General features: G+C 36.3%; 1 protein-coding gene across 2 annotated transcripts in view; it reads left to right on the top strand.

Annotated features, from left to right (window-relative positions):
• ssp3 (SCAPER domain-containing protein short spindle 3) overlaps positions 1 to 27,817 on the top strand; it is a 522,155-nt gene that overhangs the window by 34,457 nt on the left and 459,881 nt on the right. For both annotated transcript variants that reach the window (XM_081747551.1, XM_081747559.1), the window contains exons 3-4: positions 15,122 to 15,274; positions 22,090 to 22,193. In XM_081747551.1, the coding sequence (XP_081603677.1) occupies positions 15,122 to 15,274; positions 22,090 to 22,193 (257 nt within the window). The remainder of the gene's footprint in view (positions 1 to 15,121; positions 15,275 to 22,089; positions 22,194 to 27,817) is intronic.

The following is a 27,817-nucleotide window of genomic DNA, read 5'->3' as shown; positions in this document are numbered from 1 at the left end:
AATAATTGTTTTAGTGCCTAATGTTGCCTATTCTATGCATTTTCTTCAAAATAAGCCTTCATTAGGAAGATATATAACTTATACAATATCAATAACACACACACACACACACACACACACACACACACACACACACACACACACACACATATATATATATATATATATATATATATATATATATATATATATATATATATATATATATATATATATAAGGTGTTTGTAAACACAAATACGTGGTACGTTAGAATATATATAACGTAAAGTAAAAGAAGACATTAACAAACAGTTATGTTTCTATATTCTTTGAACATTATCTGTGACTTTAATCTATTTTTTAATCGTATTGACTATTTATCTCAGTTATTTCCTGTTACTTTTTGTGCCTATTTTATTGCCTATTTTTTACATTTTAAGTGCCTATTTGCCTGCCTATTTTCCAGGTTTTTAGTGCCTAAACATCCGGTCTCTAGTTATAACCATTCCCACAAAACACTACAAATTCTGGTGTCGGCCATTTTGATGACGTCATATTTCCGAAACCCGACCCGATATTCTTTGGGACTTCCTGTGAAACATTTACGAGCAAATGTGCTAAGCGTTCCCGGTAAATTTTGTTTTTTTATTCGGAATATTTAGGTTAACATGCAAATAAGCTGAATTTGATTGTATTTTAAATTGCATTTTCCTCCCCTACTTCCACCCCCTGAAAAAAGGGGAAGCGTACATCAGAAAGTCGGGGACTTTTGATATGTCATTTAGAATGACCTAATGAACGTTTTTGTGAAGAAAAACCTTGGCTTCTAATTTTTCCGAAGAAACACCCATTTTTTGACTAAAGTTCCTGGACTAATTAGGATCTCTGTATCGTTAATTATAACTTAATATTGTAATCTTCAGAGGCGGCTTTAGGATTTTAATTTTGGGTAGGCCTGCTTCCTCGCTTATGAATACATATACACATTTGATTGATTAATGACAGTAGGCAATTACCTTTACAGTAATGGTTGATACTATTTGTTAAATAATTATTTACCATTAATATAAATAGTGGAAAATATATTTGCTCTTTATTGTATCTTTTAGCGTTTATATATTTTTCAAAATTTTTAGGTAGGGGATGATAGGAGAACAGTAGAAATAAATGCAGAGATATTATTAAACGCTTGCAGGGACATGGGTTTAGAAGTAAATGCAGAGAAAACTAAATACATGGAAGTGCGTCGGGACCGTAATACGGCAAATTGTGGAGGCGTTAAAATATTAAATAATACTTTTGATAAAGTGGATACTTTCAAATATTTAGGATCAATATTAACAGACGAAAATCATATTCACGAAGAAATTAAATGTCGACTAAAAGCAGGGAATTCGTGTTACTATTCGGTTCAAAATCTCTTGTCGTCGCGAGTTCTGTCGAGGAATTTGAAGCTTAAAATATATAAAACGATAATCATGCCTGTTGTTCTGTATGGTTGCGGTTGCGAAACATGGTCGCTTACTCTGAGGGAAGAACATAGACTGAAAGTATTTGAGAACAGGATCCTGAGAAGAATATTCGGACCCAAGAGGAACGAGAATGGGGAATGGCGGAAGCTTCATAACGAGGAACTACATATTTTATACGGTTTACCTAACATTGTTAGGGTCGTCAAGTCTAGGAGGCTTAGGTGGGCAGGTCACGTAGCTAGAATGGAAGAAAGTAGAAACGCTTTCAAAGTCTTGACTGGTAGACCCATAGGAAAACGACCATTAGGAAGACCTAGGCGCAGATGGGAGGATAATATTAAGATGGATCTCGCAGAGATAGGAATACAAAGTAGAAACTGGATCCAATTAGCTAAAGATAGAAGTCAATGGAGAGCTTTTGTGAACGCGGCACTGAACCTCTGGGTTCCATAGGCCATAGAGTTAGTTAGTTTAGTTAGTTAGGCCCATGCCTACCCGGCCTACCCGCTAAAGCCGCCAATAGTTATCTTGTCGTTAATGTGTTGAAAGTCGCTGTTCTTGCCTGATAAAAAGTTTTGTTTGACAAGTATAAGGGCTGTTTCATAATTCTCGAACTGGTAAGATGACTATTCGTGCTTGTTTCCTTCAAAGTACTTTTCTGCTGCATTTCGACACCGACTCCAACGTTGTCGCCATCGCTGGGAAGCTATTCTGGGACGCCTGTTGTGAAATTTGCCGGAGTTATCTCGTCGTGTTATCCTGGATGACTTGGATGATAAATATTTTCCCTTTTAAGAAAACAAGAAAGAGTCACATGGAGCTAGATTCTGTACGACGTAGATGTTTCTAGCTAAGAACTTGAACAAAATTCAGTATGACACAGAGCGCTATGACAAATTCAAAAGTGTGACACAGAGCGCTATGACGGTGCAAACGCTAATGTTTTGGTGCCCACTTTTCGAACCGCTTACGACGAGCGGAATCGTGTAACCGTTGTAACACGCCTGTGTAAACTTTCGTATTGGCAGTTTGGTCATGTGGAACTAATTCGTGTGCATAATCCCGAACCTATCAGAAAATTCAATCCATATTTGTCCGGGATCGGACTTGTGTGGCCTTATTGAATCTTGCGGATCCGGTAACTTCCATTAGGGCGACATTTCCTTGGTTTCGGAGTCGTATCTGTAAACCCATAATTCATCATCTGCGATTATACTGGCCATGAATGTCGAATCGTTGGTAGCTGTTTTTCCCGGTTTCCTACTGGTGGTGATACAAGTGTCCTGGTATTTACTTCCCGCAATTTCATTGACAGTCAGTTGACGATCGGATCTCATAAATGAGATCCTGAGCAATTTTACCCTCATTCCGACTCATGGACAGGTGATCAAGACTAGAATCATCCTCCACTCCTCCACGGACTTTCTTCCATCTTGGGAGCGTGCGCTCTTCTGGAAGGTCAGTGAGCGACTTGATGTATCACCGAATGCTATTTGCAACATTTCGTACGTCTCAATAGCCGTATTTCCAAGTTCAAAATATATTTGCTGATTCTTTCGATCTATATCACAATCCGACTCAGATCATATAACATTGCACGCAGTCACGTCTCGCTTAACACAATTTATATAAATTCCTAGCTACAAGCTTTTCTCGCCCTATCGAATTGATTACTGGTGGGTGCAGACAATTGGGAAGTTAACTGAATTAAGAGACAGCGAACTCCGATCTGGAAGGCAAGAAATAACGTGGTAGATGCCATTATACTGATCACATACAGTTCAACTACTCGCCGTGTGGCCAGCCATAGGTATTTGTAGACTATCAGTGTTAGTTCAGGCTTTCCCAGCCGGTGTTTCACGCATTCTCCTGGGATGTGTCGCAAAATTTTAGAATTTAAAATTAAATGTTATGCCATCCGGAAGTCGAATAAGTGTAAATATAAAATATTTTATTTTTACCATGAAGCCTTTAATAATAAGTTAAAATCATTGATGTAATGCTAGAATTTCTGGTAGACATACGTTCGACCATTTTCAAAATATTTGGTCTAGGAATTAATTCGTGCGGTTGGTACGCACACATTGAAGCTGTAGTACAAACACAAAATACATAAATACCTTAAGAAAAATATTGTCCATCGCTAGCCACCACTTTCGCCCATCTGTCAGGCAATGTACGGATTCCGTGGCGAAAGAAGTCCTCATCCTTGGAAGCGATCCAGTCAGAGACCCATGTTTCGATATCTTCTGAAGAAGTAAACCGCTGTCCAATCAAATCGTTGTTCATGCAATCGAACAAGTAGTAGTCCGAAGGAGCAACGTCTGGTGAATACGGCGGGTGGGGTAAAACTTCCCATCCGACATTTTCTAAATAGGTTTTGACCGGTTTTGCGACATGTGGGCGAGCGTTATCATGTTGAACAATAAGTTTATCATGTCTGTTCTCCCATTCTGGTCGTGTTCTGGCCAGAGCTTGCTTCAAACGCATTAATTGTCGTCGATAACGTTCTCCATTCATAGTTTCACCCGGTTGCAGCAGCTCATAGTACACCACACCTTTCATATCCCACCATATGCACAGCATAACCTTTGCACAGTGAATATCTCGTTTTGGTTGTGATGGACCTGGTTCACCTGGTTTCACCCAGGCCTTTTTTCGTTTAGGGTTCTCGTAATGGATCCACTTCTCATCACCCGTAATAATTCGATGCAGAAACCCCTTTCTGCTCTGTCGTTGAAGCAGCAATTCGCAAATGTTTTTTCGTCTTTCAACGTCTCTGTCTTTCAATTCATGTGGAACCCAATGTGACATCTTTTGAATCATTCCCATGGCTTTCAAGCGTTTGGAGACTGTTGTTTGATCAACACCTAATGCTGCTGCAAGTTGTTCCTGCGTTTGACACGAATCCTGCTCGAGCAATGCTGTCAATTCTTCGTCTTGAAATTTTTTTGGCTGTCCAGCTCGCTCTTGGTCTGCCAAGCCGAAATCACCACTTTTAAACCGTGCAAACCACTTCTGACACGTTCGCTCAGCTAGAGCATGGTCACCATACACTTCCACCAAAATACGATGACTTTCAGTCGCACTTTTCTGCATGTTAAAGTAATGCAGCAGGACACCCCGCAAAAACACTTTATCAGGCACAAATTGCGCCATGTTCACTTAACTACAAACTGGTGTTGTTGACGCTTTAATCCACTGCCCTATACTACGAACGATACGCGATGATAGGGGTTTGCAACACATGTGTGGATACACGGAACTGTAGGACGCTCCGTTCGTTGCGCCATCTCTTACACCCACGCACATATACACTCGTTCTTCCGTAAATTTAAAGGAGTGCACGCTGGACTATAAACTTATTAGATAGGTATACACCGTATACTCATTATTTGCCCCATTACATCCCTGGTTAAAATCAATTTTGAGACAGACTGTACCTGTCAACGGCAGCAACAATGTTAATTCTACTTATCGATACTTAGATAATGCCTTATATTATTATTATTCTCCGTCCTCTTTAGCTTAAAGAAAATAATCATGGGTCATTAAACTAAAATAAATCCATTTCATTATTATATTTATTATCAGTAATAAAAAAATCGAATACGTGTGCCACGATATCGGTGAACGTTGTGTAAAATGTGTTGTTATTTAAAAAGGTTGGAAACCACTGAGTAGGTTTAGTATCTCCTTGTTTCCTTAAAATCTTTGTTAACCGTTGTTTCTAGAAAATAATAATACAAGGCAGGTTTTAAAAATCAAAGTTTCAATAAAGCAGCATAAATTTCTTTGAAAGAGTTTCCTGATATTCCCTTTTAAAGGATTTTTTTTTTTAAAAAAAAAAAGACGAATCGAATACTTTAGAAAAACGAAAATAAACTTGCGAGGAAGAATAATGCTCATTAACACTTGCTTCGCTCCAATAATGTAAGTCTGACAGCAATCCTCCAAAAGAGAAATACTGTACACAATGCATACCCCAACACCAAAATAACGCACGTTTTATGGCACAACGTTAGCAAATAGCGATGTGTCTCTGTAAGGTATTTTAATTGATGCAAATACTGTCAACCATTCCTCCTCCACCTATCTCATGATGATGATGATGATGATTATTATTATTATTATTATTATTATTATTATTATTATTATTATTATTGATCACACATCACCTAAGTTAAGAAGATTTCTAGTGTATTGTGCTCTGTGGGTTATGATTATTGATTGATTGATTTATTTTTCGTGAAAGAGTTTGTTAGGTCCTTTTCAATAGCGAGGCTGTCTTAGATGTGGATCTGCTATTTTACATGAAATCCGAACCCAATGATCTACTACCGGGAATCATACCCAGATCTCCACACCGAAGATGTTCGTGTAAAAAATTTGAACAATTTCAAGGTTAAGACGAGCCGACTTACCGCTCATTTTCGCATTTCAAAATGAACTCAGTACCTTAAGTGACCAATGGTTCATCGCCTGAAACAAAAAATCGCCATTGAATATTATCCTGTGCCAAGGTAATAGCATTGTTACCCACCCTTCGATGATTATTATTTATAGCTTATTTCCCTCAACTATTCATAGTCTAATCAGGGTTCTTCAGCGCGTAAGACAGTGTGAGCTACATTAACAATTTCAAATTGGGCTTTCACATTAAGTACTTGACTTTTCATAAGGACGCGGCAACGGCAGAGAGCTCTGTGGGAGTTCTCGAGTAGACATTTACACCCCGCGCGTATTTTTCATGCGATTTACATTTTTTACGTATCTTAAAACTCCTTTTATATTATCCATGTGATATTACGTAACTAGTAGTTGTTAACACATGACTCAATAAGTTCGTAAGATAGCATATATGTCGCCACTATTCACAAATTCATGCGATGTTTAGGAAGTACAAATCTTCAAATGATACATGCCATTTTTCACAACAATCTGACCTTTAGTTCACAAGTTATAGTGGTTTTAGTGACGCAACTTTTGTAATTATCAAGACAAAGGAAAAATCTGGATTTTGTGTGTTGATAAAGCACTGCTTTTTAATGTAAAAAAATCCATTCAATCAAAATAATGCTTGAGAAGTGTTATTTAAACTGTGCTTCATCGAGGCAAATGGTAGAGAAGTGGTTTTCTGAATTTAAATGTAGCCGTACAAACACCGATGATACTAAACGGTCTGTCGCCCAAATTCGGCAGTTGTTCCAGAAAACATAAAAAAAAAGCCCACAAAATAGCTTTGGCCGATCGTAAAATGAAGTTGGATGAGATAGCTCACACCTTAAAGATATCAAAAGGCAGTGTGTTCAGCATTTTGCATGAACTTTGTCCATGAGAGAGGTCTGTTCGAAATGGATACTGAATTTGCTTACAATCAACCAGAAACAACTTAGTGACGATTCAGAACGCTGTTTGAAGCTGTTTCAGCGCAATAAAAGGAGTTTTTTTCATGCGATTTGTGACAATGGATGAAACATAGATTTATTATTGCACTCCAGAGTCAAATCGGCAGTCAGCTGAGTGGACAGCAATCGGCAAAAGCTGCCCAAACGACGGAAAACGTAAATGTCAGCCGGTAAGGTTTTGACTTATGTAGTTTGGGATGCGCACGGTATTTTATTCATATATTATCTTCAGAAAGAAAGGACCATCAATAGCGAATATTATATGGCGTTATTGGTGTATTTAGAAGAAGAAATTGCGAAAAGAACTACCCCAATAAAGAAGAGAAAATGCGCTCTCACCAAGACAATCGCAACAGTGACAAAATTGCACGAATTGTACTTTGAATTGCTTCTCCATCCACCGTACTCTCCGGATCTGGCACACAGTGACTGCTATTGGGAGTTTGCAGACCTAAAATGAATGCTCCAGGGAAAGAGATTTGGCTCCAATAAAGAAGTAATTCCCGAAACTGATGCCTATTTTGAGGCTAAAGATAAATCGTTCTACAAAAAAGGCATCGAAATGTTAGATAAACGTTGGAATGAATGAATCACGCTTGAAGGAGACTATGTTGATGAATAAAGTCGAATTTTGCCTAAAAGTTGTTGTTTTAGTAGTCATCCTACGAATTTATTGAGTGATGTGTTATGAATCTTTTATGTAGCGGTGTGCAACTACTTCAATTCATTCAATGTTTATTTTCGGAAACTAATGACAACTCTGACATTTTCTTAAGCAATAGCTGGAATTATGCTTATATATATATATATATATATATATATATATATAGTGAGTCAAAATAAATGTTGCAAGCCAGTATCTCGCGAAATATACATCAAATAAGAAAACTGTTAGAGTCAATGTACAATACAGAGGGGCCTAAAAATGAGTCAAACACGAGGTTCCTCCCACCCCATTTGGGGGAGGGGTGTACGTGAAATTTTCAAATCGGAACATAGGTCGAGTGATACCTCGTTGGGAAGAGCTTGGAAAATTGAACAATTGTTGTAGGAAACAATTTTTGATATGGTGCACCGTTTTCAAGATGGCCCCCGAAAGTGGTCCTGTATCAGATAAAATTTCCAGTACTTATAAATCAGAAACGACTGAGTAGAAAAGATGAAACAAAAAATGAAAAAGGAAAAAGACATACGCAACGTGGAATGGTATTGTTGCGGTGTCCCCAGGGCCCCATCATGAAAATCTCAAATGGGAATATAGGTTGAATTATACCTTGTTTAATAGATCGTGGAAAACCAAACAGCTTCGTACAAAATTTGTTTTGATTTCGGGCAAGCCTGTTTCGAAATGGCCACCGAAAATGGTTCCCCATTCAAATACAAAGCGCAGTGTTCAAACTGAGTGTTACAAGCCAATATCCAGCGAACTATGCATCAAATAAGAAATATGTTAAGAGTCACTGTACAATACAGACAGGCCTAAAAAGAATGGGTCAAACACGAGGCCATAATTTTGTACTAATCTGTTTGGTATTTCACGATCTATCAAAGAAGGTATCGCTCGCCTATGTTGCCATTTGAAAATTCCACGTAGAACCCTCCCTCTGAAATGGGGGATGGAGGAACCTCGTGTTTGACCCATATTTTAGGCCGTCTGTATTGTATATTGACTCTTAACACTTTTCTTATTTGATGCATAGTTCACGGGATATGGGCGTCTAACACTCAATTTGAACACTGAGCTTTGTATCTGAATATGGAACCATTTTCGGCGGCCATTTTGAAACAGACTTGCCCGAAATAAAAAAAAAAAAAAATGTACTAAGCTGTTTGGCTTTCCACGATCTACCAAACAAGGTATCACTCAACCTATATTCCCGTTTGAAATTTTCAAGTTGGTCTCGGGCCCCATGATGGAGTCCTTGGGGACACCGCAACAATACCATTCCAAGTTGCCTATTGCTTTTTTCCTTTTTCATTTTTTGTTTCACCGTTTTCTACTCAGCCGTTTCTGATTTATAAGTACTGGAAATTTTATCTGATACAGGGCCAGTTTTGGGGCCATCTTGAAAACGGTGCCCCGTATCAAAAATTGTTCAATTTTCCAAGCTCTTTCGAACGAGGTATCACTCGACCTATGTACCGATTTGAAAATTTCACGTACATCCCCCCCCCTAAAAAATGGGGGTCGGGAGAACCTCGTGTTTGACTCATTTTTAAAGCCCTCTGTATTGTACATTGACTCTTAATATTTTTCTTATTTGATGTATAAATCGCGAGACATTGGCTTGTAACACTTATTTTGACTCACCCTATATATATTTGACTCGAAAAAAAGTGGGAATACAATACCCCGGTACATCAATTATTTATTGATTTTAGAAAGGCGTACGACTCGGTTAGGAGAGAAACATTCTACAACGTTCTTACAGAATTTGGAATACCGAAAAAGCTAATTAGATTAATTAAGATATGTTTAAATGAATCCCAAAGTAAAGTCCGGATAGGAAAATTTTTGTCCATGAGCTTTCACGTCGAAAATGACCTGAAACAAGCAGATGCGTTGTCGCCATTATTATTTAACTTTGTGCTGGAATACGCTATAAGGAAAATCAAAGATAGCAACCAGGGCCTAGAGTTGAACGGTATTTACCAGGTTATGGCATACGCTGATGATGTAAATTTAATTGGGGATGATAGGAGAACAATAGAAAGAAATGCAGAGATCTTATTAAACGCTTGCAGGGACATGGGTTTAGAAGTAAATGCAGAGAAAACTAAATACATGGAAGTGCGTCGGGACCGTAATACGGCAAGTTGTGGATGCGTTAAAATATTAAATAATATTTTTGATAAAGTGGATACTTTCAAATATTTAGGATCAATATTAACAGACGAAAATCATATTCACGAAGAAATTAAATGTCGACTAAAAGCAGGGAATTCTTGTTACTATTCGGTTCAAAATCTCTTGCTGTCGCGAATTCTGTCGAGGAATTTGAAGCTTAAAATATATAAAACGATAATCATGCCTGTTGTTCTGTATGGTTGCAAAGCATGGTCCCTTACTCTGAGGGAAGAACATAGACTTGAAAGTATTTGAGAACAAGATCCTGAGACGAATATTCGGACCCAAGAGGAACGGGAATGGGGAATGGCGGAAACTTCATAACGAGGTACTACATAATTTATACTGTTTACCCAACATTGTTAGGATCGTCAAGTCTAGAAGGCTTAGGTGGGCAGGTCATGTAGCTAGGATGGAAGAAAGTAGAAACGCTTTCAAAGTATTGACTGGAAGACCAATCGGAAAACGACCACTGGGAGGACAATATTAAGATGGATCTCGCAGAGATAGGAATAGAAAGTAGAAACTGGATCCAATTGGCTAAGGATAGAAGTCAGTGGAGAGCTTTTGTGAACGCGGCATTGAACCTCTGGGTTCAATAGGCCATAGAGTTATATATATATACAGGGCCGGATTTAGAGGGTGCACCGGAGCACGTGCCCCCCCTTCCATTCTGAATATACACTATCTAAAGTGAGAAATTGGCAGTGGAAATAGCAATACTTTCCTAAAATTTCATGTCATGTTTCCATTTCGGACTTAAAGCGGTTTTGCTAAACACAGTAGTTTAAGTCAGTTCCTCACACATATCACAGATGCCTAAAGACATTGGGATGTTAGGACTTTTAAACCTGAAGTGATACACGAATAATGGTTATACCAAAATGAAGCCTTGTTCATTTTTAAACTAGCAAGCAACGATTGAAGTACACTAGGAACCACACTGTTGCCAGATGTAACCGGTGTAAATCATTTTTTTTTAACAAAACATATAAATTAACTCATACGTATGGATGTTCTGTCGTTAATTTTCAGTTTGTTTAGTTGGAGTAGCTTGGAAACTATGGAGCAGAAAAAAAGAATTTTTCATTTCCACCGATAACTAATCGGATGAGGCCTCTGTAAGGGGGAACTAGAGAAATCGTAGTTTTCATAAATTATCACTCTGAATTGGCAACTTCGCTGATGTTTCAGTGCATCAAAAGGTGTGTTAAGGATCTGTCTGTGCAATTCCTGAAAACAATGAAAAACAAACTTTGAAATTATTATGATTAAACGTTTACTTATATGCACCCGGCAACTCTGCTACTATCATAAGTGAGTTACCAGCTCTACAGTGGATGCTGGGAGTGTCCCCTGTTTTGATTCAAACACTGGTTCACACGTTTCACCAGGTTGGCAGCAACTTAACGAAGATTAGAAGTGTTAATGTTCTCATTGGCACTGCGAATGTTCGTTTCCAGGTCTTGAATAGTTCGAGAATTGTTCTTGTATACCTCTTGCTTTAAACAACCCCATAGAAGTGAATAGCAATGTTGCCGGGTGCATGTAAGTAAAAATTTTATCGTGATAATTTCAAAGTTTTTTTCATTGTTTTCAGGAATTGCATTATGTAGACAGATTCTTAACACACCATTTGATGCACTGAAACATCAGCAGGGTTGCGAATTCAGAGTGTTAATTTATGAAAACTAAGTTTTCCGTAGTTCCCCGTTACAGAGGCCCCATCCGATTAGTTATCGGTGTAAATGAAAATTCTTTTTTCTGTTCCATATTTTGCAAGCTACTCTAACTAAGCAAACTGAAAATTAATGACAGAATATCCATACGTATGAGTTACGAGTCAATTTACATGTTTTGCAAAAAAAAAAAAAAAAAAAAAAAAAAAAAAAAAAAAAAAAAAGCTTCATTTTGATCTAACTATTATTTGTGTATCACTTCAGGTTCAAAAGTTCTACTATCCCAAACTCCGGGTTGCATTGTATATTGGACACTACCGATACTACTTGGCAATTATAAGAGATCTTGTCGGAGTAATAACATGAAGTATTACCCGCCATTAGTCTACTTTCTTTGATTTTGTTCTTGTTTGTTAACACTGTGCCGGGAATACTGTACGGTATTTTAAATCTATTCACCTCGTCTACGTTACTCGACTTCCATACTATGCTGTGCATCAATATCGGAAATCTTATGGGATGGCTATGTTTGTCAACAAGTATCACCGAAAAGAAATAGCAAGAAGCAATGTTTTGATATGGATTCTGTTCGCCAAGAATGGGTCCCATCTTCTCCCACAACTTTCTATTTAAACCCAGAAGTGGAAAGCAAAAACAGTAGCAGCGAAGGTGTATTTCGATATAGATTCAGCGTCACGGGAATGTGTTACGTTTTCAACCGTATCTCTTTATTGAAGTCGGAAGTGATAGGTGCACTATTTTCGGTTTTAGTGTTGAATCTCAATAGTTGGTGGAAATTTACCGTAGTGTGACAGTGTGAAGTGAAACTCATTTGTTAATATTGATTACAATGTTTCCATGCTTGTGGTTTATGCTCATAACCGTGTGTTTTGTGTTATTTAGTATATTTACTTCTAGGCCGATTTCATTACAACCGTCACTAATACATTTACCTGCATCGGTCCTGTATTGTTCTTTGTTAATACCAGATCATTTGCGCATACAAGTATAACCATCTTTAATTTTCTCTAAGCGCATATTCTGAAGCAAATCATAACGGTGTGAATATACGGTCTTCCTTCAGAATTCCGGAAACATCAGACTGGTGTCACCTTATTACTGGTTTTGCTAAAGACGCATTCATCAATTTCACATTCTTCATAATTTCGAATTTTTCCAAAATATTGTATATCCTTTCTCTTTTGATGAGTCATAGACTTTCATATAATGTAGATTCTAGAAGGTAAATTGTACAGTCATTTTCCAAATCTTACTCGTAACATCTGCCTAATATATAATATTTGGTCCATTCCTTGGAAATTTTTGTCTTTTTGGCAATTAATTTGTTTAATCTGAGGATCTCATTGATTAAGCTGGTTCCTTCCGCCATGAATAATTCGACTCGTAGAATAGGATCAGCTCCTGATGTTTATTATTATTATTATTATTATTATTATTATTATTATTATTATTATTATTATTATTATTATTTATTTATTTATTTATTTATTTGAGTATGGTCTGCTCTCTACTCAGCAGTTTCTCTGTATACTTTACTGCTTTTGTTTTACTTTCCATAGTTTATTTCATAGGTCACCAGAGTGCAATTCGGATCTATCTAAAACGTTTCCGGGATCAGCTTGAATATTTACATTTTAATTCACATTCAACGCAAGCTGATACTTCTTTCTGAGTCAGATTATTCTATTAAAACTTAACAGTCTTATGTAATATCATACGGGTATAGATGTCAGGAGTTTAAGATGTTGAAAACAACTACATTGAAAATATGAAATGAAAGAAAAATGTGTAAATTTCAAGGTAGAGCAAACATTTTGGGAAAGTATTCTTGAATAGAACAAAAAGATTGAAATACAGGGTGGCCCAAAAGTAGGTATACACTCCTGCATTGATCAAGTATAACAATCTAGTTTATGGATTTAATTGCTTCGACTGTTCCGAGCTTAAGTTATAAATAAAAAGATGTTAAGATCAAATAATAAAGAAACTAGGTCTACCTGTTTAATAACAATAAGAAATGATATAAAATACGGGATGGGACTGTATACCGACTTTTGAGCCACCCTTTATAAATCATCATCATCATCATAAGTATTCCGACATTATTATCAGGTCATTTCCCGCAACTGAGAAATTTCCATGCACCATGATCTTCAGCTTATCTTTTTGGCTCCACGTATGATTTTTCTCTTTTGATACCGTCCATCAACTGTAGACTCGTTCGCCCTCTCCCTCTCTTTCCAGCCACCACACCCTCTGGCATATTTCTCATGATACAGTTTCTTCTTAGCCAATGTCCCAATCAGTTTTGTCGTCCTTTTTTCAATTACATCTAAAATTGTCCTTTTCTCTCCCACTCTTTTTGACACATTTGTTTTCCGTTCTGCTCAACTAGTTCTCTTCATTCTTCTCCATACCTCCATCCTTTTCCTTCGAAGGATTCTAGTCTATTTTTTCATTGCTTGCGCAGAGGATAAATAGTGGATTATAAGGAGGGGGCTAACACCCGTTTTTTTTTTTTTTTTTTTTTTTGACTGGCTTGGATGGGTACAGAATAAGATCTGCTAGTGGATATGATATATATTGAACCCTCAGAATAAGACTGTCATAACTCTAAAATGTCAATTTGACAAGTAAGATATCTATGTGTGTATATATAAAAATGAAAGTCACTATATTTGAGACTTAATAAATCTTGAATCACCCGACCGATCTTGATCAAATTTTCATCATAGATGAGGTTCGGGCCTGGAATACTTTTTATCATTTCACTTTGACAGTCAACGTAGGGGAGGAGAAGAGCTCCTTCGTGGCTAAGCGGCTAGCGTACGCGCCTTTGGCGTGGGAGATCCGGGTTCGATTTCCGGTGGGAGCTCATGTGGTTCAGATTCCACGTTGATTAGTAGGTCCACGTCTCATATAGCCTCTCTGCTGAATGTGACGTTAAACTCAAAATCAACTCAACTTAACTTAGGGGGAGGGAGGAGGAGGGAGATATATAAAAACGATCGAAAGTGATCGATATTGGTGTCGAATCCATAGTTTTCGGGGTCGCTGAGATGGACAGTGTCACTTCCGATGTTTAAATCTAAATTCAGACCACAATAGTAATACTTAATTTTTATTTATATGGATTATTATTTTCTGATTTTTCGTTATATTTTCTTTGTTTCTATTGATTTGAGAGCGCTTCAGTAATAGTAAAAAGTAACCGACTAACGGAACATATTACTATTTTTTTCTTGTTTTAACCCAGCGAAGCGGGTAATTGACACTAGTAAATAAATAAATTCTATCGTAAGAAAGTTGATTATCTTTTCCGTTTTTGAAAATAGTAACATTATTTCAATATGTATAGTATTAATTATTGTAGAGTAAACCTTTCTTAAATACGTACAAATTACAATTATTACATATTAAATGTTGATAGCAATTTAAAATTCATTTTGAGTTACGACAGTCTTATTTTGGGGGTGCGATATATATAGTTTGTTGTGTGACCTTAAACCCGTGAGTTCTTTAAGTCATAGAGTTAAATAGGTAGTTTAAGTAATCCTCATTCCTCCTCCACCCATCCCCGAAAAGACAAGTTTTTCCTTAAGAGAGCAGAAATAATCTTTAGATATAATAGCACAGCATATGATAAGATAGTTTGATTGTTCATATTCTATTTTTCTTATTATTTTTTTTTTTAAATATCATTTATTTTTCAGGAAAGCTAGTTGCGAGGAAGCCACCAACTTCCCCCAGACAGCTAACTGAAGCAAAGAAAGAAGATATACAGAGAACATCAAAGAGATCAAATGAATCCACCAAACCAGGAACAAGAGTTAGATCCGCTTCAACAGGGAGGGATAAAAAATCAGGTATTTTCCATCCATCTTTAATACTTATTCATATATAGAAGAGCATTATTTTTAGACTAGATAGCGTGAAATGGACCAACGTAAGTCAAATTACGTTCGTACATGAATAATTTTGGTTAAATGATTGTGGAAATTCTCCACCAATTTATCATATTCAAAGACTAGTATCTTCTGAGGCGCTTGTGCAACAATCCGACGTATTTCTTGTATATTGTTGAAAAGTGGTAGAGTGCAGTGGCTCAGTGGTAGAGCGTTCACTTCTGGTGCATGGGGTCCTGGGTTCGATCCCAGCTCCCGCCAAGTGAACTTTGTGGTAAACAAACACCATGTGCGTGGGTTTCCTCGGGGTTCTGCCGTTTCCTCCCACTTTCTTCATTCCATCACTTCATTCATTTCTGATTATCACCGTCTTCTTTAGCCTAGCCGGCATAACCGTGGGATGTAAAACTTAAAATTTAATCCTTTTTTTTTTTTTGTGTGTGTGTGTGTGAATTACATGGCGGATGGTTGAATGAGATACACGGATCCTGGTGGACATAGCACGCTGTATCGGTAGATTCTCCAACACTGTCATTGACTTAATTTCACTCAGCTCCGGTGAGCTTTACTGGGATCCGTTTCGGATGTGGCTTAATTGATGATAAAATTCGGAGGTGGTCACGTTGTATATAGTCGTACTGTGATATTCACAGTGTAGCATCCAACAGTAAATTCTTGTTCGTGGACTGTTTTCCTATGGTGAAACAAGAGGAATTTTCGTCGGAAAGTGCTACAATGTAGCCTTTACAGAAACTTTTTTTTTCGATGTCATTAGACCTCGAACAATACGACTACTTTACTAGCAAACACATCACACTCTACTGCTTCAGTTGTGCAACTATTTCACGTCTTGAGCTGCACCTACACCATACCGTATCCTTCGTATTTCGTGTATATGGAAGCGTATCGGCCTCTATATAACGACCAGTTCACAATATCTTCTTATATCTCTCTTGACAAGGAATACTTCCCAATTGTAATATATATGTAGTCGGTAGATTTAGTTGAAAGTTTGACTAATTTCAGAGTTGCAGCTTCTTAGTTCATAAGTAACTAAATTACAGCGCAGTAAATATTTCAGCAGCGTGAGTTCAGACAGTTTTATATATATATATATATATATATATATATATATATATATATATATATATCAACGTATGGTATCTTGAACTGCTCTTAAATAATCAACAAGAATCCTCGGTGTAATACATACTACAGAAGCTATTCACAAGTTTTATCACCGATATAATAAGAAATGCCATGTTGCCAGCTTGGTAGAAACTTAGTTTTATTAAAATGGAACTAAGTCAAGTTATTCCACACTATTATAATGGTACTAAATTAAGTTACTCCACGGGATCGGGCCATAAATTTTTAAATATACAACCATATTTCTCGGACCTTTTCAGGCCTAACTTTGTAAATATAGTGTACAACGATATTTATTGGACGTTTGATCGTTCTTTCTGAAGAACTTTAAAAGCTCAACTGAAAAATTAAACTTCTAATTGCTGTAAATAAAAATATAATTTTGCGTAAATTATAAAGTTTCTGTAATTTAAGCTCATTTGATTATCACACGAGCTCAGGCCTAAATGCTAAAACATATTTCGGACTCGGATCGGGCCTCACATTATAAATTTACGGACTGGGTTAAAAATTCCGGCCCGTGCAGACCTCTATCGGGCGTACATAAAATACACCAGTCGTTTAGAGTTAGTAAGTGGAAAACCAGCAGAAAAAAAAAAGCGGTGAAAATCTATATCGAGTTCTTTTCCAATGTGCGGTATGGTCATGTGGTTAGCGTACTGGACTTTCAGAGATCCACTATTCGAGTCAACATTTATTCCAAGTCGAGTCAATGGTATTACTGCGTTTCTTATGACTAGTGGTGATGCTTGTGGGTAGCTTCTATCATGTACACTACGGTACCAACGTTTTTTGTTGATTAATTGTTAAAGAAATAAGTGAAACAATTAGATTAAAAGTACGTCAATTACATGCATTTTAAGTTATGCAAGAGAAAACATTGTGGACTCATGATCCTCAAATCTTTATTGAATGATAATTTCGTTACTTATGGCCATTAGAACCTGTTACTTTGGAATAAGTCAAACGTTCAAGAGGTCAACGAAATTTACTTATCAGATTTTCGAAACCAGTTTTGCAGTTGGGAAGCTTTTCTTGTTAACTGAACAAAGTTGAGCTAAGTGACAGATTTATCTGCAAGTATACTTGGCAATTTTCGTACTTCGGCCTTGTTAGTGAAAGCATCACTTCGGCCTTTAGCGAGATCTTCGACAGTTTTGTGTAGAAGTTACAACGGATGGGTGCAACATATCATGTCAGGAACAGGAAAGTTCCTTAAAGTGACACGTATTTTCTATTTCTGTCCGTTGTAGACAAAAGCAATTCTTTTTCTTATTTCTTTTTTCTAACCATATTAATTACTGTATACCTTTCTGTCCTTCCTTCTGTAGCAGCATTCTTCACCTTTTACAATTACGCATAGCCTCCGTATGTTTATCATCGTGTTGAAAAGGGATGTTAGATTTCTCAGAAATAAATTAATCTTTTAATGTTTAGATTATTAATTGATCACCTTCAAATCAAAGAAAAGATTAGGGAAAGCAGAGGAATCGAAAACGAGGAATAACACGGAAAAATAAACTGAGTGTAAATGATAAGAAAAGTCATGTATTTTAATAAAGTCCGTGGAAATTACAATATTCATCAATAATATTTATCTTTAGACAGTTATATTTAGGGTCAAGTACGTATATTTGAAACTTGGATTACTAATTTGCGATGCTATCTGCTGGGCTGCTATATACAGGGTGGACTATTTATCATGAAACAACCTTGTAATTTCCAAACTAATATCTAAAAATTAATTTTTAGATTTTAAGCTGGAATTTTGTACAAGGCAAATATAACAGGGAGAAATAATTGGACTTACTGTGCAATACCACCAAATTAATAGTATAGCTAACTCAACATAGAGTTGTAATTTTTCAAATGGCATTATCTCAGAGTATTACATATTGCAAATCACATGTTAAACGAAAACTTACAATATTACTTTTATTATTCAATGTTGCGAATTAGGGACTCTGCTGTAACACAAACATCTAAATTTTGGAGGCCTCTATAACAGTAATACTGCAGTTCAGATTGACGAGGCAATATCAGGAAAACAGGGAAAAGTCAGGGAAAATGAAACGAAGGGCAAATGTCAGGGAAAAATAAGAGAAAATGGTTTTTAAGCTGGCAAATCTAAAAATAAAGGAAAATTGGAGATTTTTTTCAGGAAATGAAACTATTGTCCGTCTTACCTATTTGTTAAAATAAGCCAATAATTCAGTCATTATTTCGTTGAAAGAGGCACTACAAATAAACGATTTTCGTTGAGTTGTACAAAAACCCATTTCGTACAGTCTTCTGAAGAACTTCATGGTGTACATGGTGCTATCCGAAGTGGCAATAAAATCACAGCAGGCCTTTCAAACTATATAATATCGAAGGAACCTACAGGTGCTGAAATTATGGGATGTTTAAGACTCATCAACTGCAAAGATAGTTACAATTTGTGTAAAAACAAGAGCTTTCTTTTTCAGACTATGTTTCTAGACAATAACATACAAAGAATTTTCACATGAGACCTGTTAAAAATAGCTACACCATATGTTATGGTATTTCCGCTTTAATTCAGAAAAAAAAAAAAAAAGCAGATTTGAAAAATGTAAATATTTTGTTGTTGAATTTGATGAGTCGTTGTAACAAAATTGCTGGGAAGGGTCAAATGGATCTGCATGTGCTATTTTGGGATCAAATTGAAGATAGAGTTACAACAAGGTACTTGACTTCTGTTTTACTTGTATATATATATATATATATATATATATATATATATATATATATAGGGCAACTGCAAATGATTTGTTGTTGAAATTTAAGGAACCTTTCCCAGAGGGTTTTGATTTGATCAAGATACTCCAAATAAGCGTGGATGGAACCAGTGTTAATTGGAAGTTTCTTACTTCTGTACAAACTGAAATAGAGGTACAGGGAAGTGAAACCAAACCTTCACAGACTGGATCCTGTGGTTTGCATGTGCTACACGGTGCTCGTTTAAAGGGAACATTTAATCGTTAAATGGAACCTCAACAAGTTTTTACGATCTTTATTATTTATATAGAGAGTCACCAGCCCGAAGAGGAATGTTTGTCTCATTTTGTAGGAACAGTAAAAATACACAGGAATTACTTAAAAAAAAAAAAAAAAAAAAAAAAAAAAAAAGTGAAGTTCGATTGGTGGACAATGCTGATTGTGTAGACAGACCTTTAAAACTATTTGAAAATGTGAAAGGTTTCATTGAAAGTCCTGACACTAAACTTTTCCAAAATTCCACTGTGAACAGAGTGGAATTAGGTGTTCAAGATCCCCTCATGCCTGCTAAACTTACATTTTTCAAATGTGTGGCGTTGGAGCTAGAACCATTTTTAAACTAAGTTTCAGGCCAAAAGACCTATGGCCCCTCTTTTATATGAAGAATTGTTTACTGTTATTATAAATTTATTGAAGCATTTGTAAGAGAAGGAATTCTTCACTTTATCATAACAGCAAATAAGTTAATGTCTGTCGATCTAAGAGTTAAAAATAATCTGAAAGCCCCAAAGAATGTAGATATAGAATTCGAAAAATAAATAAATAAATAAATAAATAAAATAAAATAATAATAAAAAAAAAAGGGAAGCTTCAAGATGTCAATGAACTAGACAAGTGCAGTTTTTTCAGTGATTTTCAAAAATTTTTGATAGGTACTACTAAAAATATACGCGGAAAATGTCATCTTAGATATCCTCTTACTCGTACCATTTCATGCCTTGATCCTGAGATTTTCTTGCATAAACCTAAAATTGCCGGATAAGAAAGACGAAGTGCTTGGAAATATTCCATCAGTCGTCTCGTCTCGATGATGTTAAAGCAGAGCTGGTTTAGAAAGAGTTCGAATCTTTTCTTCAGCGGTCAAAAAGTGTGTTGGCGTCTTATTATAATTCAGATGGAAGCAAAACAAATCTTGATGAGTTTCATAAATCAGTTCTAAGTGGCAAAAATAAATTCAAACACTTCTTGAGTCTTGTGAAAATGATATTGATTATTTTACATGGAAATGCAAGTGTAGAATCTGGTTTTTCTATTGACAAAAGTTTATTACTAGAAAATTTGCAAGAGGCTTCTTTACTAGTCCAACAACAACTGGTAGATTATTTGGCCTGCATAGGTGGAATGAGATGTCTCAATGCTTCAGATCCAAAACTCTTAACTTCTGTAAAAGGTGCGAAAACAATATATAATTCGGCTTTGGAAGAAAAGAAAGAGAAAATGAGAAGTCTCAGGTGGTACTTAAACGGAGGAAAATGGCTGAGTTAAAAGAACTAGAAATAAAAGAGAAATGAACTTAAGAAAAAAAAAAAAAAAGATTGGAATAAGAAGAAATTGAAAGTGAGATCAAAATTTTAAAGCAATCAATCTAAGTAACTGAAACAAGTAATCGTAGCTGTTATTGTTAAAAGTTTTTAAATAGTGTTCCTACTTACTTAATATCATTTAAATCCTTTTTACCTTTTAGTATGTTGTACAATATATATAACACAATTAATTTATGTTCTATTGTAATAACAGTTAGGATCTATTGTAATAACTGAAAAAAAAAAAAAAAATCGGTACAAGAAATGGAGGTTAGGGAATTGGCATGGGCAGTTGTAATGTCCGCTCTTCATAACTTTCATTATGTTATACTTTAAAATATTTTTGCGTTTCAGGGAAAAAAATCACAATTGCATATATCTTTACACATTATTTTGAAAAATTTAACTAATTGTTTCATTTTCTCATTTTATTGAATTCGAAGAAATATTGAGAAGTTCCATTAAAGTATTGTTTTTCGTTTGCTTACTAAATTTTTAGGAGCGGGTCTTAATTTCTTCGAAATTAACAGAAGCAACTTGTTGACATTTTTTAAGAATTTTTAAGTTACAGCTGCTCATTGGGGAGAAGGGTGGCCAATTTCTTCTTAGCGTTTCTTTTTTAAAGAAGTTTAACATTAATGTGTAATATTATTGAAAGATGTCTTATAGGGTTTCTTCATTAGCTCAAATATCAATTCTTTGGTTAGCTTACGCTGGTTTGCTTGTTTACTATTATTAGCCATTTGTATGGCTCTGTGTCTACTGTATAGTGTTGCAAACGGAAAATAGTACACACGTTGAGAATCATTGGCCCAAGCCTTTATTTAGCTCTAACAGACATTCATCATCAGAACATCATTATCTTATTAAATGTCGCGGGTCAGGGAAAATAGTTGGTCTTGCTGCTGGAAATCAGGGAAAATGGTAAAAGTAATTTTGTAAGAACTCTGCAATATACATCCAAAGTGCTTTAGTGTCGAAGACTATGATCATATGACACATTTTGAATCAATAGGATTAAAGTTACAAGGAATTGAAAACTGCTGTGTACCACAGGTAATTTGGTGGTATTAGATTTTTAGTTTCAGGTAGTGCACTCGAATGCAACGTGGATCTCTCCGCTCAGAATAAAATGTAATTCGTAGTTTTTCATACCGTGAGATGAGTCGTATGATAGTCAATTTACGTAATAACATATGTAAACTATTTTTTTTTTTTTTTTTTTTTTGTTAGAACTAATTCGAACAGTTTTGATGAATATATTATTACTTTGTCCATTATTATCAAATCCATTTTGTTTTTCAGAGTTGCAAGCAAGGTATTGGGCTTTTCTGTTTGGCAACTTACAAAGAGCCGTTGATGAAATTTATCAAACTTGCGAAACTGACGAAAGTATAGCAGAATGTAAGGTGAGTAAACTTCTAGCAGGGTTGTGAAAAACACAGCCCAATGGGTTTTATTGGACAAAATTGGGTTCTTATTAAATTTTGTACTTACATTTAAAGTCATATTCCTACTTCAAATACTGTTTAAGCATTCATGTTCTATTGTACACATGAAAGTATGGAATTCCGTTTTGAGGCCGTGGTGACACCTCTGGCGTGGGTTCCTGGTTCAATCCCAGCTCCCGCCAAGTGGGCTTTGTGGTGGGCAAACACTGTGTGCATGGTTTACTCAGGGTTCTGTTTTCTCCCATCATTAGCATCGATCTTATCATCACTGTCTCCCTTGATCTCGGTGAATAATCGTGAGAAATCTATTAAACCGCATCCGTGTTTCGTGGGACACTTTGCATCAGTGACACTCGCTTATATTTCGATTTCTAGAAAGAAGTAAGTACACAGTTCTGTGCAGTCACAAAGAGGTTTGTAATTCTATATGATTTATTATAGGAATAAAATCAATATTATACTCAGGATCCAAATCTCTAAGCCACTTCTGACTGAAGATTCTTTTAGTTTCCTCTATATACTGGGGCAGTATCTCAAGTTCAGGAGCGAGAGATTAAAAAAGAAGAAGAAAAAAATAGATTTGTTAAATGGGTGTTTTTAGTAAAACGTTTTTTATTCTTTTTAAGGGAAGAACTGGAATGTTGGAAATGACTATTTTTGAAAAAAAAAAAAAAAAAAAAAATCTTATTTCCAATTCTTAATTTGCTTTCTTACAATAGATTTTACGATAAAGGGCTTTTGTAACATACAACAGTAACTTCCCTTTTTAAGTGAAGTGTTTCCGATTTGTAATTAACTCATACGTGGAGAAAAACATTTTATTATTTGTTTGTATTAATATGCGAGTACGTACTACAAAAAGAAAAGTAATGTAGTTGTATTGCTTGGGCTGAAATGGCTGTTCTTTTAAACCTCTGCTCTCCCTTTAGGGTACGCATATCAATTAAAGTGTAGTAATAAAAACTTCATAAGATATTCTGTTTTTTTCATAAATTTTGAACCAGAATTACGTAATAAAATTCCAGCTTGAAGTAGGTATTAACTGTGTTCAAAACTCATTTCAAACTGTTCAATTATTTCCCCGTGACGTAAACACAAACAACAGACTACATCGATTTAAATGCGAGACAAGAGATTATAGAAAATGTCCTCCTTCTTTCTTTAAAACGGTAATTTTCAAAGATGAGGAAAGCTGTGTCACCTTATTTTTAATAAGAAATTAATATACCGAGTTTCATCTACCTAACTTCATCTGCTCATGAGATATTGTATTTTTGGCTGAAATTTAGAATTCCCTCTACTTCCATTAGGATGCGCTCTTTAATCAAAATAACAAGTAAAAACCCAGCTCAAGGTAGATATTAATTATGTTTTCCACTTCAAACTGTTCAATCGTTTGCCAGTGATGCGATCACAAACAACAGGCTACATCGTTTTCAATGCGAAGAAAGGAATTATGGAAAATGCCGCCCTTAAAACCAAAATTTTTAAAAACGCTGCAACACGTGTCCACTTAATGAGTTTCATCTACTAAGTTTCATCCTCGGGGTGAAAAAAATAACTCTGCATTTTTTTTTTTTTACATAAATTTTGAATCACTTCTACCCCTCCAGGATGCGCCCTTGAAACAATCTAATATATCAGCAACCCAGCTCAAGGTAGGTACTAATTACGTTCAAGCTGTTCAGCCGTTTCTCCGTGATGCAATCACAAACAACAGGCAACAACGCTTTCAATGTAAAGAAATAAATTATAGAAATTGCCCCACTTCTTCTCTTCTTACCCTCCTCTCGAAAGCACTCAGACACTTATTTTTGATGAGGATATAATACTAACTTTCATCTTCCTAAGTTGACAGAATCGGGAGATACTCAATTTTTCGCATAGATTTTGACCCTCTGCTCCACCCGCCCTTAGAATACGAATTTTAATCAAAATAACTTGATAAAAGCCCATTTCGAGGTACATAATAACTACATCCAAAAATTCGTTTCAAACAGTATCCGTTTCCTTTTGTGCGATCAGAAACAAGATCCAGTTTATTTTTATATAATAGATTGAACACTGTTACAGCGAATTTGATCGAGCGCAAACAAAATTCGTTATTCATTATTCCCAAACATTTTTTTTTTATCAATGATATTGTGTTGGTATTCTCTTGATAAATACATACTTTAAGCCAATTCTGAAGCTAGACGTGTACTGAAAAACTTGATTGAAGGAATTATAATCACATTTCAGTCCAAGTTTTGAGATATATTTGGTCTAGGAATTAATTCGTGCGGTTGGTACGCACTCATTGAAGCTGTAGTACAAACACAAAATACATAAATACCTTAAGAAAAATATTGTCCATCGCTAGCCACCACTTTCGCCCATCTGTCAGGCAATGTACGGATTCCGTGGCGAAAGAAGTCCTCATCCTTGGAAGCGATCCAGTCAGAGACCCATGTTTCGATATCTTCTGAAGAAGTAAACCGCTGTCCAATCAAATCGTTGTTCATGCAATCGAACAAGTAGTAGTCCGAAGGAGCAACGTCTGGTGAATACGGCGGGTGGGGTAAAACTTCCCATCCGACATTTTCTAAATAGGTTTTGACCGGTTTTGCGACATGTGGGCGAGCGTTATCATGTTGAACAATAAGTTTATAATGTCTGTTCTCCCATTCTGGTCGTGTTCTGGCCAGAGCTTGCTTCAAACGCATTAATTGTCGTCGATAACGTTCTCCATTCATAGTTTCACCCGGTTGCAGCAGCTCATAGTACACCACACCTTTCATATCCCACCATATGCACAGCATAACCTTTGCACAGTGAATATCTCGTTTTGGTTGTGATGGACCTGGTTCACCTGGTTTCACCCAGGCCTTTTTTCGTTTAGGGTTCTCGTAATGGATCCACTTCTCATCACCCGTAATAATTCGATGCAGAAACCCCTTTCTGCTCTGTCGTTGAAGCAGCAATTCGCAAATGGTTTTTCGTCTTTCAACGTCTCTGTCTTTTAATTCATGTGGAACCCAATGTGACATCTTTTGAATCATTCCCATGGCTTTCAAGCGTTTGGAGACTGTTGTTTGATCAACGCCTAATGCTGCTGCAAGTTGTTCCTGCGTTTGACACGAATCCTGCTCGAGCAATGCTGTCAATTCTTCGTCTTGAAATTTTTTTTGGCTGTCCAGCTCGCTCTTGGTCTGCCAAGCCGAAATCACCATTTCTAAACCGTGCAAACCACTTCTGACACGTTCGCTCAGCTAGAGCATGGTCACCATACACTTCCACCAAAATACGATGACTTTCAGTCGCACTTTTCTGCATGTTAAAGTAATGCAGCAGACACCCCGCAAAAACACTTTATCAGGCACAAATTGCGCCATGTTCACTTAACTACAAACTGGTGTTGTTGACGCTTTAATCCACTGCCCTATACTACGAACGATACGCGATGACAGGGGTTTGCAACACATGTGTGGATACACGGAACTGTAGGACGCTCCGTTCGTTGCGCCATCTCTTGTCCACCCGCACGAATTAATTCCTAGACCAAATATTTTTAGAGGTGAGCCTTTTTTTGGGTTTGTGTTTTTTAATATAGGTTTTACGCCGCCCCCTCCGCCAAAAAACAGGGACTGGAAGAATTTCCAACAACCCTGAGTTGTGTGACCACATATTTGTATAATATGCAAAGATTGCTTACGCAATATCAATAAATTAAACTACTTAATTTAGATCCTCAGTAACAAGAAGTTTATTATAACGAATCACCACATTTGTTAAGAAAGTGCAATGTAACTCGGGGGCACAGTAATGTAACCCCGAGGCGTGCAAGAAAGCATTTTTATGCATATATTTCGATGTGGGTTTTCATCTTCGTCATTATGAAGTATGAGAAACTAAGCTGCTGAATAACTTATATTTTGAAGAATTCTCTCATCAGACTCCAAAAATCTATTTACAAAAAAACAAGAGATTAATTATTATTTGTTGATTTATATGGTCTTTTTCTCGAATTCTGTGTTATTTCTTTGAGCGCTCAAATGAATATGTTGACTCCTAACACAGAATTCAAGAAGAAAAAAGAGTATACAAATCAACAAGCAATAATTAATTTCTTGTTTTCTTGTAGATAGACTTCTGGTTATGCCCAACGACAGAATTCTCTAAAATGTGGGTTGTTAAGCATAATATTTCACCCTTTGTACTGATGAAGATATAAAAGTCTACCTCAAACTGAACGCAGAGAAACGCTTTGTTGAGTGCTTGGAGTAATATAACTGTTCTTTTGAATAATTTATATGCATTCCATCGTTTCTTTGAATAAAGAATCACCACATTATTTTCATCAAACTTCGTTAGCATAGTGTTTAAGGAGAATTATTGCTGACAATATTGTTACAAATTAACTAAAAAAGTACTACATGTCAGCAATAATTAAAAAGTTTTAGTAAGTATGTACGAAAAAAGTAAACAATGTACATTTTAATACACAAAAATTTATTATCTACTTTTTCTCCTTATTCAGTTTTTCATTTTTCAGTTATTTTACAAATGCTAGTATGTCTTGCTATTCAAGTGAATTACTTTTTAATTCTTACAAGGTTCATGACACAGTTGTCCCGCCCCTTTTGGGACCAAACCTAGTGGACATTGTAGACCTTGACTCCCGATGCGCGGAATGGGTTGGCATTCGCCAGACTAAAGCCTGGTTTAGAAGTAAACGTCGTTGGAACTTTTGTAGAACTGTTCGATTCTGACCTCCCCAGGGTGGTTAGGGTTCATTTCTATATATCCGCAAATAATACTATATGAGTACAGTAATGTAACCCCCAATTTGACCCCGTCCGACTTCCGGTTCAGGTGGAGCAAGAATAAATGCGAAAAAGTTCTAACCCTTCCTTCTCGACCTCTAGAAGGCGCAAGTTAACAATGTAGGTGTCATAGGATGTAGTACACTATATCTAACCAACACGACCATTTTGGTTACTCTGGGCCTAACATAAACCATTTATTTTCGGTTGCAAAGAAAATGCGTACAGGATTTCATCCAGTAATTCTACTCGACATAATCTTCAAGATTGTCATGGTAATGATGATCATAATAAAAATGTCTGAAACACAAGTTCTTTTTACACCAAGCACATACAATAAAAGTAGCTACATCACAAGTGAAACATTCACCTGTAATTTGATCGAAGCAGAACTTTTTGGGAATGAAGAATGCCCCAGCATCGCCGACGTCGAAGCCAGCCTTTGTCCAAGCCGATCGATTCATTTCACGAAATCTAGGAGAGCACAGTTGATGATGTATTAAAGATTGCCGTTTCATTATTTGATTCCGCTGTTTCAAATCAATGTCAGGCTCGTCGCACAAGATGTGGTCCTCGATGTATCGTTGGAAAACTTTACGTTGACGGAAGTGGCGAACATCAAGCGGCTGTCCTTCGTCCGTACATCCTTCGGGAACTTGTTGGATGTCAACAGTCATTCCAGTCGGAAACATGCTATCAGTGTCCGCGTATGGCCTCCACGAATCGATGATCAGACATGACACTCGATCTCGAGGTGCTGCGTTGGAGTAAACATCT

Source organism: Thermobia domestica, chromosome 2 (genome assembly GCF_964235325.1).
Source record: "Thermobia domestica chromosome 2, izTheDome1.hap1.1, whole genome shotgun sequence".
In the NCBI taxonomy this organism is placed as follows: domain Eukaryota; kingdom Metazoa; phylum Arthropoda; class Insecta; order Zygentoma; family Lepismatidae; genus Thermobia; species Thermobia domestica.
Note: the sequence above shows the minus strand (reverse complement) of the source record. Positions and strands in the feature narration are given on the sequence as shown.